The sequence below is a fragment of the Meleagris gallopavo genome, chromosome 2 (genome assembly GCF_905368555.1).
Source record: "Meleagris gallopavo chromosome 2, MGAL_WU_HG_1.1, whole genome shotgun sequence".
Taxonomy (NCBI): Eukaryota; Metazoa; Chordata; class Aves; order Galliformes; family Phasianidae; genus Meleagris; species Meleagris gallopavo.
In genome coordinates this window covers 89,190,704-89,203,172 of record NC_139405.1, presented here as the reverse complement: position 1 = coordinate 89,203,172, position 12,469 = coordinate 89,190,704, and the positions used below count along the sequence as shown (strand labels likewise).

General features: G+C 38.1%; 1 protein-coding gene across 1 annotated transcript in view; it reads right to left on the bottom strand.

The window, feature by feature from the left end:
* The window catches only part of CSMD1 (CUB and Sushi multiple domains 1), a 1,002,456-nt gene that overhangs the window by 140,634 nt on the left and 849,353 nt on the right, over nucleotides 1-12,469 (bottom strand). Inside the window, exons 29-30 of the mRNA XM_085217921.1 lie at nucleotides 9,277-9,464; nucleotides 6,984-7,178 (exon numbers count right to left, since the gene is read on the bottom strand). Of these exons, the coding sequence (XP_085074047.1) occupies nucleotides 6,984-7,178; nucleotides 9,277-9,464 (383 nt within the window). The remainder of the gene's footprint in view (nucleotides 1-6,983; nucleotides 7,179-9,276; nucleotides 9,465-12,469) is intronic.

Here is a 12,469-nt window from a genome sequence, read left to right as displayed (position 1 = left end):
TTATGACCTAAACTAGACATGTCCAACCTGTGGAACACAGGCCACATGCAACCTGGCAACAAGGCATGGCTCCTGCTCCATGCCATCTGCCCTTCACTGCTATTCTGCCCCTCCAAGCTGACTTGCCCGATCCCAGGAGCATAACCATTGCTCACCAGCAGCCAAACATCAATGCACTATTAATGCAGTCTGGGATGCAACCAGGGCATGGGAAGGACACAGTGCTGAGCTGACTCAAGTACTAGTAGTAACTGTATGCATTTTGATTCATTGGCAAAACACAGTCAAAACAGAAGGGGAAAAAAAAAAATAAATGCAGCCTTGCTTTTTCTTTTGATAAAGGAATTTGAGAACATGGTTCAAGATTGCAAAAAGAAAAAAATATTTTTTTTTGTGTGTGTGTATTTCAGCTCTATTTTCAGTCACCATAAATATATTACCAGATATTTTCAAACTGAGTGTATAGAGCAGCAATCAGATATTCAATTCACAAATCTGACTGTGCCTTTTACAAGCCCTATTTTATCATAGAAAAACATTCCACACTTCACAATCACACCTTATTCATGTCATCATTTTTGGCAGTAAGTACATTTGTGACAATCTTCAAGGCTGAAGCACAGAAGAATGTTTCATCAAAAATCTCTGATGAACACTTAGAGAACTCACTGAGAATTGCAGCCACTGACATTGAACCAGATACTGATGCATTCGTTTCACAAAAACAAGGCCATATATCCTACTAGATTTTTTTGCTGCTTTTTGTTTAAATAAAAAATATTAAAGATTAAAATAAGTTTTCTTACTTATATACCTGAACTATATAAAATATTTTATGAGGGTTGTTCTGAAAGTAATGCCTCCTAGTTTATTATGTTTGCCCACAAAATCAGAGGTGGTATGGCAATAGAGGTTGAACTTTCCTGGCAATATTCCATTTCATTTTGTTGTCATATGACAGGTGGCAGCAGAGGGTCAATCTGACAAAATGCCATCTGATATGGAAGCAAGTATAAAGCAAAGGTGTGGAAATTGATTTCTCCATGCAGAAAAAAAATGCACCCACCGACATTCATCAATGCTTGCTGAACATTTATGGAGACCAAACAGTGCTGTGAATACAGTAAGGCAGTGGGCAGTGCATTTCAGCAGTAGTGACAGCAACAGTGGGTCACTTCCATTGCTGTAGATTTTTAATGAGCACAGCACGTAGGCTCTTGTTCATTGTTGGTGAAAGCTCAGAATGACTGTGTTGACAAACAGCATTTTGTAGTTGAGAATTTGCTCTATCAAATAGTGCTATTTTGCTCCTTGCATTAGTTTCTGCAGAAATAAACGGAAGCATTACTTCCAGAGTGACCTTAGCATTTGAGGCACAAAACAGTTCCTCTTCAATCAATGAGGCCCAGGCAAGTCAAATGGCTGGACATCCATGATCTAAACCATTACAGCGCTTACCTTAAATGCCAGACCAAGCTCAAACCAGAAAGAAAAATCTTTATTTTTGGGGGTAATTTATTTTTTTCCTTATCAGAACGTATAAAGAATAAAAAAGGGTATATCATCTAATGGTCAAACCAAATTTTTAAACAATCTTGCTATCTGTATAAACTCCTTTCCATCTTTTCAGTATAATCAATTCCATTTAATATCGTAATTTTCCCTTTTTCAACAATATTTTAGAATATCATTACTGCATAGGCAATGCTGCATATTTGATACCGGTTATTTTTGCAAAGATACAAACAGTAGACTCCTATGTCATACTAATTTTCTGATAAAAGTTAAACAATTTGGGCTGCATTTTTTCCAGTTTATAGTTTCACTCACATGGAAGAGCACCAAGACACCTGATCATTCACTTCTTAATTTCTGCTTCTTTGAACATAGCAAGAAAATTTAAAATAGACATTACAATACACTAATTGTCACCTTGGAATGAGAATTTTATTCACTGAGGCAGAAACCTGATGTTATGTCTCAGAACTACATGTAATAATTCATCCTCTATCCCTTGCTTCGGTAGTTACGTCATATAAATAGAAAACAATTCTAAGAAATCAAAAGGAAAGCTATGTATACTATTTAGTTTTCAAGAAAGTTTAGAACTATTTAATTAGGTAGAAAACCAGCATTAAGTAAAATGTTATATTTTACTTATCTATTGTACAATTCTCAAAATAGTGCTACATAAGACATCACTGTCTATTTTGCTAAAATACAGGTATTTTAGGAAATCCTTCTGTCCGACATAGAACTCCAGTTATAGCTGTAAAAACCAAAACATTTTAAAAAATATATATCCCTTTATTTTTAATTTCATCTCTTACATACTATTGTATTAAAATATACTATTTTAGCAGCAAATTCTTTCTTAAGAAATAGGATATTGTTTAGCCTATGAAGCAGTGAAACAAGTTCCTCACAATACTAGGCAAAACATCATTAGGAATATCTAAAATCACATATGTGGGGAAAAAAAAAAAAAGTTGACTCATCCAGCTGGTGATAGGGGTCTCTGGCTATGGAACACTTCTAAGGAAACAGCCTACATCCAGGAGATGTTCTCCTTTCAAAGGCTAGCCTTTAAATGAACCTGGGAAGGGGACTGGACCCTGGATCCACCTTTTCTGGTCAGGTGGGAAGCTACCTGTGCTTTCTGGACCAGTTATAGTCTTTACCAGGTGCTCAATCATCACTTCAGGCCATGACCTAAGAGTTCTCCCCCACAGAGGTTTATTCTGGTTATAAAATTAAGGAAAATAAATGTTGCTATATAAATGTGATTTTTTTTTGGGGGGGGGGGAATCAAACACAAACAACCCAAAAAGTAAGAAAAGTGTACCATTTTAGGAGAGGGATCACAGGTCTTTTTTTTTTGTTGTTCTATGTTACAATTCAGTGTTTTTATTACCATTTCGGAAGACCAGGTTAGGGAGTACTTAAACCGGACATATATAAGTTCATCAGGACTGTTAGACTACTCCCACAGGTGCTGAGAAAACTTACTGATGTCATTGGAAGGCCCCTCTCAATTATTTTTGAAATGTCATGAAAATCAGGAGAGTTTTCTGAAGACTGAAAAAAAAAAGCAAATGTCATTCTAACTTCAAGAAATGAAAGGACTATCCAGGAATTCGGCTAGCCTCACCTTAATCCCTGGGAAGATCATGGCACAATTAATCTTGTAAACCATTTCCAGACACATGAAAGACAAGGCAATCAGGAATACTCAGCGTGGACTTACAATGAGGAATTCATACTTAACCAACATGATTGCTAGCTAATGAGATGTGACTAGCTTGGATGAGAGGGAAACAGTGGATGTAGTTTACTTTAACTTCAGTAACACTTTGGATACTTTGCCATAACATCCTCAAAGACAAGCTGACCAATTATAGGCTAGATATATGGACAGTGAGGTGGATTGAAAATAGTTCAAACAGTAAAGCCCAGGGGATGTGACCTGTGGCAAAAAGTCCACTTGGATTCCACTAACTAGTACTATTCCTCCAGGGACTGATATTAGGGCCAGTAACATCTGCATTAATGACCTGAACAATGAAACACGGGGTACCTTCAGGATGTTTGCAGACAAAAAATAATTGAGAGGAGTGGCTGATGCACTGCCTTGCAGAAGCACTTGGATAGGCTGGAGATAGGCTGTGGGATAGATGAGTGGACAGAGAGGTGGGTTGAGAACTGGCTGACTGGCAGAGCACAGAGAGTCGTCACTGGTGTTGCAGACCTGTAACTAGCAGTGTTCCTCAGGGGTTGGTGCTGGATCCGGTCTTGTTCAACATTTTCATCAATGATCTTGAGGGGATAGTGGCCACCCTCAGCAAGTTTGCTGATGATACGAAGTTGGAAGGATTGGCTGACACGCCTGAAGGCTGTGCTGCCATTCAGCAAGACCTTGACAGGCTGGAGAGCTGGCCAGTAAGAAACCAGATGAGGTTCAACAAAAGCAAGTGTAGAGTCTTGCATCTGGGAGGAATAATTGCATGCACCATTACAGGTTGGGGGATGAGCTGCTGGAGAGGAGCTCTGCAGAGAGGGACCTGGGCGTCCTGGTGGACGACAGGTTGGCCATGAGCCAGCAGTGTGCCCTCGTGGCCAAAAAGGCCAATGGCATTCTGAGGTGCATTAAAAAGAGCATGGCCAGCAGGTCGAGGGAGGTGATCCTCCCCCTCTACTCTGCCCTGGTAAGGCCTCATCTGGAGTGCTGTGTCCAGTTCTGGGCTCCCCAGTACAAAAAAGACAGGGATCTCTTGGAAAGAGTCCAGCGGAGGGCCACAAAGATGGTGAAGGGCCTGGAGCATCTCCTCTATGAAGAAAGACTAAGTGAACTGGGTCTGTTTAACCTTGGGAAAAGAAGACTGAGAGAGGACCAGATCCAGGTCTATAAATGTTTAAGGTGTGGGGGGCAGAGTGGCAAGGCCAGACTCTTTTCAGCAGTGTGTGGAGACAGGACAAGGGGAAACGGCCAGAAACGGAAGCATAGGAAGTTCCACACAAATTTGCGCAAGAACTTCTTTATGGTGAGGGTGACGGAGCACTGGAACAGGCTGCCCAGAGAGGTTGTGGAGTCTCCTTCTCTGGAGATATTCAAGACCTGCCTGGACTCCTACCTGTGCGACCTGGTGTAGGGAATCTGCTTTGGCATGGGGGTTGGTCTCGATGATCTCTGGAGGTCCCTTCCAACCCCTACAATTCTGTGATTCTGTGATTCTGTGAACTGAGCAGATAGGAATCTTATGAAATTTAACAAAAAGAAATGCCATATCGCTCTGGGGAAGAATAACGAGAGGCTCAAGTACAGGCTGGGACCCAACCACCTAAAAAGCAGCTCTATGGAGAAAGACTCTGGCAGACAAAGAGCTGAACAAGATCCAGCACTCAGGGAAAAGGTGGCTATCAGCCTCTTGGGGAGAGCACCAAGAAGAGTATTTGCCACTTATCAACATAAGTGCTCTTTCCTCTTTAATCAGCATTGATGAGGCCATGTTTTCAGTGCTGTGTCCAGTTCTGGGCCCCTCAGTACCATAAATACATGGACTTAATGGAGAAATTCCATTGAAAAGTTAGAAAAATGACTGGTCTAAAACGTCTGGAGATGCAGGAAATGCTAACAAACCTAGGTCTGTTTACCTTAGCAAATAGGAACTTTGCGGAGATCCCATCAAACTGTATAAATACCTGAATTGACAGAATGATGACAAAGGAAGAACCAGACTATTAGTAGCACTCATCAACACTAGTGCCGAGGACAGAAAGCAGCTTTTATAAGTTCAAACATATATGAAGCTCTGTCTGAACACAAGCAAATGCTTTTTTATATTTTGTATATTCCTACGCCGGCACAGATTACCCAGAAAGGCTGTGGATTCTCCGCCTTTCTAGATATTCAAAACCTAACTGGACACAGTGCTTGGCAGCCTGCTTCAGGTAAACTTGCTTGAGCAAGGGGGTTGGAATAGGTGACCTTTAGAGGTCCCTTCCAGCTTCAGTGATGATATGTACAGGGTTACATACAGGAGACAACTACAGCATCAGTTTGAAGACTATGCAGGAGACAGAGAAAGAAACAGAATATAAGCCTAGTACATATAACATATGTCAGTCAGAGTGTGAAATCCTAGAACAGAGTTTAAGTGGATCTCCTGGGCCTTTGGGCAGAGGGTGTGAGTGGAGATCCCAGCTGATGCTGCTAAAGGCAATTAAGACCTATTTGTATTCTCAGAGCCACACCTGCAGTCTTAAATCAAAACCCACCCAAACTGATACTATGTAATTCAAGTGCATCATAATAATACTAATTAGTAATAAGTGTAATAGTAATAATAGAAAAATATACTAATGATAGGCATATACAGTAATGATAGGTATACAATCATAATAATATAAATAGTAAAAGTAATTTCATTCCTTTTAGGACATTCTGCTTAGCTTCCAGCTATTAACTTATTTTTCTTATTTAAAATGCTTGAAAACAAAGTTGCATACTTCTTCATCATTCTGGGTTCTGGTTCTCCATTCCATGTTTTCCTATTTTGCTTACAAAATAATTCCACAGCCTCCATGCCTTTCCCTTTTTGTGGCTTAATTCAGTAGGCAGCTAAGCACAATACAACCATCTGCTCAATCCCCACGCGCCCAGTGGGATTGGGAAGAAAACTGAAGTACTCATGTGCTGAGATAAGGACAGTTCAATAAGAAAGAAAAAGAGGAAAAGAAGAAAGATGAAAAAATAAAGAAAAACAAACAAAAATAAAGAAAAAAAAGAGAAACAAAATGAGTGATGCACAATGCAATTGCTCTCCAAAAGCCAATCAATGCCCAGTCTCTGAGAAACAGCCTCCTCAGTCAGCTCTCCCAATTTTCATGGTTGAACATGGTTGACTCCATATTGTGTGGAAAATCTCTTTGATATGGTTGAGCCAGCTCTTCTTCTTGTGTCCCTTCCCTGCTTTTTCTGCATGCCCAGACTCCTTGCTTGTAGGCAGTATGAGAAGTAAAAAAGTCACTGACTTAGCATCAACACTGCCCAGTAATAACTAAAACATTAGAATGTTATAAATATTATTTTAATAAGTAATCTAAAATGGCACCATACCAGCTACCATGAAGAAGATTAATTCTATTCCAGCTGAAACCATCACATACTTAAGCTGACATAATCCATAATTCTGTAAATATTCTGCTTGCATCTTAAAAGACAAGTTTAGATTATATGTGGATGTGTGTGTGTATGTATGTTTATATATCTCTGTATGTAATGTCTTCTATATCTTCAGGCCCATGCTGGAAGGACATCAACTAAGAACCTGCATTAGGTTTTACCTATCTCTGTTACACACAACCATCAATGTCTCTAATTCTATCCCCCCAAAAACTGCATGTGCCACTGTACCAAAAACACAAGTAATACACTCTCAGTAACACTGAGGAGACAAAAGAAATGGTAAGATAATGGTAGATACCATTACAAGATGGCAGTGCTCTGTTCCATGCTGGCTTTCCATCTGCACCAATTACACATGTAATAGTTGAAGGATCAATAATTTTATATCCAGAGTCACACTGGTAAGTAATAGTTGAACCAAGCTTAAAGTCTGTTCCAATTCTTGTTCCATTCATGATGTTTCCAGGATCAAAACAAGCTTCCCGTGGCTTTTCTGTTAAAGTGAATGAAAATAAATCTATATACACTTTCAGCTTAATTTTTTTTCATGATTTTGTTTCCAGTCCATCATTTTCCCATTTCTATATGTTCACAAGATCATGAATATTTGCATAAAATTGGCTCTGTGGACAAGAAAATGATAAAGAAAAGACCTAGCCTGCATCATTTTTTTTTTCCACCTATTGTTAGCAGAACTGCCTAAAGGTTCAATGACTTTTATGAAGTATAGTAGTGAAGAAAAAAATGTAATTTCTAGAATCTGCACCTTAATACTATGATATTTTTAAAACAAACAGCATACTCAGAATCAATAAGATCTGGTTAGAAAGCTGTCATACTATGGAATAACTGAAAATTTTAAAGTGTGTTCTTACTTTATCATACTTAAGAGCACCTAGTAGCTGGAGCTTTGCAGGTAATAAAGTAAGAACAGAAGTTACTTTCTGGAATTAGCTAATATTTATGAAATCTTTAAATCAAAGTGAGTGTTGACATTGATGTTAACAAGGTTATTTCATTCATAAGGCATATTAAAATACAAAGAAAAAAGAAAGGAGAAAAATGTATATTAGAAATGATTTTGTTTACAGTGTATGATTGAGATGATCTTAAAAAATGGTAGGGTTAAGAGCTAGAATGCTTTAAGTAAATAAACGAAAACAATATCAGTATTAGTAAATTGTTGATGCCATTCGCTTTGTTAACAATGACTTAAATACAACTCAGTTTAAAACCTATGAAAAATATGCCAGATAACTTCTGAAAATAATATTTTGCTAAATAACTGAACTCTAGGAGGGAAGGATGCACCTAATACAAATGGGATGCAAAGTTTTTTTATTGAAAAGTTCAAGGGTGCAATTCATAGTCAGAATTTACACCATTCATCCTTCCTTTATTAAATGTTAATATAGCAACTATTTTAAATAAAAAACTCAAGGGAAATTTACAAAAAACCAATCTGGATTGGCATATAAGTCAATAAGCAGAAATGAAAATAGATATATTTTTAAAGAAAATATTAATTAACATAATTATAGTGTGGAATTATTAGGCACAAACTGCTTATTATAATAACTTTTCAAAATATTTTCTTTTTCTTCCATTTTGACTGCATAAAGGCGCATAAGTCAGATTACCCTCAGAATAGAAAATACACAGTGAGCTAAAATATGGAACTATTCCATAAATATATATATATATATATTTTCAAGTTTAGAAAGGAATAAATAGACAAGAATTTCATCATCTATGGCAGTGTGATAACTGCTTTGGGAAGAAAAGGCTTTCCAATATGCAGAATAATGTATAGTGATGGATAAAAGATGCAGAATAAATATAAAAATAATTTAACATTTATTTTTAACCTCTCTCTGCTTCATTGTCATTTCTATTCTCTTTAGGTTTTTTTTTTTGTTGTTGTTGTTCTTACAATTTTGACATGTACATTATATATTTTACTTCTATTGTCAAGAATAAGAACCTGAGGCAGCACCTTTGCTCATGAGAAACAGCTTGACTGAATCCATGCAGAGATGACAATTAAGTCAAAGACAACATCTGGACCAGAAACAAACCAGCTTTAAACTTGTGTGTTTATGCGTGCATGCCTTTAATTAAAAGAAAATATAACTTATTCTCTGTCAAGAAGCAATTACCACTCTCCCTATTCTTCCCTGAAAACAAAAATGCAAAGGGTCTCCTGCAATAGTTATTAAACAGACACGTATGCAGATTCTAAAGCAATGTGGAAAGGAAAATGTATTGGTATGAATCAGCAAAGAAAAACTAACAGTCATGTCTTGCAATTGGGTGAGACAATTCCTTTGCAAATGCTACATTTTATGTGCATCTCCTATTTTTATTTTTTCTTGGAAGCTGAAAATGTACATAGTAATATGAAAGATTTCATGGAAAAAGGGCTTCTGTGTTCCTCAACACATTTACAGAAAACTGTTTTTATAACCTGTGTTTATACAAAAGGGTATCAGTTCAATATGAATAAGTCTAGAATTAAACAGATTTAAGTCTCAGTAAATCTAATTAACATTTCTTTCATATGTTACCACAGATTAGGATAAGAAGAATACCTTTATAATCAATAGCAAATCCTGACATTCCAACAGAAGCATCACTGCGAAAAGCCAGAAACAGACTGTTACCACTGCTCTCTATTCTTTCAGGAGCCTGTGAGCCTTGAAAACTGCCAATTAGAGGACTGTTGGAATCTTCCCCTTCATAAATATGTAGAAAATCATAACTGGGCTCCATATTGAAACTGAAAAGAAAAAGAGAATTAAGTCTTAGATTATTTTTCATGAATTAAACAAGACTGTAAATGTGGCTGCCAATCTTTTGCCTCACACATTTTCTTTTCCAGAAATAAAAGCCTTTTAAGTATGATTCACAGTGAAAATTTATTGTCTTTAGATGGATTTCTCCTCACCAATGATATGAACAAACTGAGCTTTCCAAAAGATCTACTATAAGGCCAAAGATCTACTATGCAGGCTCCATTCACACCCAATAAAGAAGAAACATACACTCCCCCCTATGTTAAATACTTTTCTCAAGATAGGATGAAACATTTGCTGCAGAAGACTGCATCTTACTACTGATCACAGGAATGATCCAGATAACTCGCTTATTAATTTAAGCAATTTAAGTCAAGTTTTTAGTTAACTAAACTAGAATATATTTATTCCACTCATCAGATACATAAATTCACCACCTTAGAAACAAGATACTTTCCTATGGACAGATCTCTGTCCTGGAACTTTGTTCATATCCAGATTTAATCAGAGAATTGTAGTGAATAATTAATATTCTTGAAAAATAGAAGCTCCTCTGGACCTGCTCCAACAGCTCCATGTCCTTCCTGTGTTGGTGGCTCCAGAACTGGATGCAGTACTCCAGCTGGGATCTCACAAGAGCTGAGTAAAGGAGTAGAATCACCTCCCGTGACCTGCTGGTCATGCTTCTCTTGATGCAGTCCAGGATATGGTTGGCCTTCCAGGCTGCAAGCTCAGGTTGAGTCTTTCATCAACTGACACTCCCAAATCCTTCTCCTCATGGTTGCTCTCAAGCCATTTTCTTCCCACTCTGTATCAGGATTGCCTGACCATGGTGCAGGACCTTGCACTTGGCCTCATTGAACTTGAAAATTGAACTTGAAGTTGGTCCCACCTCTCAATGCTGTCCAGTTCCCCATGGATGGCATCCCTTTCCTGTAGGGTGTTGACTGCACCACTCAGCTTGGTGTCATCTGCAAACCTGCTGAAGGTGCACTCCATCCTACTGTCCATGTCACCTACAAAGATGTTAAATAACACCAATCCCTACACCAATCCCTGAGGAATGCCACTCCTTACCGGTGTACACTTGGACACTGAGCTGTTGACTGCAGCTCTCTGAATGCGACCATCCAGCCAGTTCCTTATCCAGTGAGTGGTTCATCCATCAAATCTATTTTTTTCCAGTTTGGTGACCAGGATGTCATGCAAGAAAGTGTCAAATGCTTTCACAAGTCCAGGTAGATGATGTCAGTTCCATTCCTCCATCATAAAAGGCCACCACGTTTGTCAGGCATGACTTGCCACCGGTGAAGCCAGGTTGGTTGTTACCAGTCACCTCATCTTTATTTTCCATGTGCCTTAGTAGGTCCTTCAGGAGCATCAGCTCAATGATCTTGCCAGGCACAGAGATGAGACTGACTGGCTTGTAATTTCCTGGATCATCTTTTTTTTCTCTTCTAGGCAAATGTAGGGGTTATGTTTCCCCTTTTCCAATCAGTGAGAGCCTCACCAAACTGCCATGACCTTTCAAATATGAGGGATAGCAGCTTGGTAACTTCATCCACCAGTTCCCTCAGAACCCACAGATGGATTTTGTCAAGTCCCATGGACCTATGAATCTTCAGGTATTTTAGATGGTTTTGAACCTGATCTTCACCTACAGCAGGCAGATCTTCTTCCAGTTCTTACCTTTGCTTTCTGCAGCTTGGATGCTGTGGCTAGAGCCCCTGCCACTGAGGCAAAGAAGTCATTGAGCATCTCAGCTTTCTTCATAGCCCTTGTGACCAGTTCTCTGGAGAGGGCCCACATCTTCCCCCCTCTTTTATCACTGATATGCCTGTAGAATTTCTTCTTGCTCCCCTTATGTCCTTGGCTAGATCTGATTATATCTGGGTTTTAGCTTTCCTAACCTGAGACCTGGCTGCTTGAACTTCTTTGTAGTCTTCCCAGGTAACCCATTCCTAGTTCTGCTCTCAATAGACTTCCTTTTTGCACATAGTTAAGTCCAGGAGCTCCTTGTTGATCCACGGAGGCCTGCTGGCATTCTTGCCAGACTTCCTTTTTCTCAGGATGCACTGCTTTCTTGGGCCCCTCTTCCTTCCAGGCCCTTATCCCATGTTACCCTTTTCCTAAGTAATGTCAAATGCAAGTGGTTTCACATAATAAAGAATATTTTATGTTCTATTTTCAACAGCTAGCAGAAGCCACAAAAGAATGTTTTGAAACTTCTGATAAGACAGGAAAATTTTAGTTGGCAGTAAGAAGAATGAAAAGAAAGAGAAGTCTAGAGATCGGGAACAAGGAAAAGCAATTTTACTATTCTGTTCTACAGGGTAATGCTTTTCAATCTTTCTGTAGCCAAAACACATTTGATAAAATACACTGTATCTCTGTATTCTTAGCTCACATTCTCATCCTAAGTATAACACTGCTGTATTCTCAAAGCCATTTCCTTGAGAATAATTCAGGACTCAGCTGTGGCATACTGGCTTAGAATAAAAAAAAAATTAGATAAAATGAAGATAAACTTGTTCACTAAGAAAGTGGATTTTGCAGATGTCAAAGAAAATTCAAACGTTATTGAAAGGATTGCAGAGAGTTATTTCTTCACTGACATTTTATACAAAACTAGAGGTATGTTGTGATAGTGTAGTGAGTTCCAACATTAAATTATTACTATCTCAATTTAATTCTCTAGTACAAGGTTACCAGTGTGTACTCAAACACCTTTTCATTAGATAGGAGTCTGTATTACTGTTCTCACCCATTTATACTGTAAATATCTTATTTGTTAAAAATGAAAAGTAGTTAAAGCTTTCAGTTTAAGTCTGGTAACTATATATATACAGATAACAGTGATAATGAGTTAAGTCGTATTCCAATTTTCCTTCTTTTTTCTTTCTTTCTTTTTGTCCATCTTTCTGAAAATATTTACAAATGCCATAATCTAATGCTTAAAATGACCTATATAACAACCAGCCACCAGAAG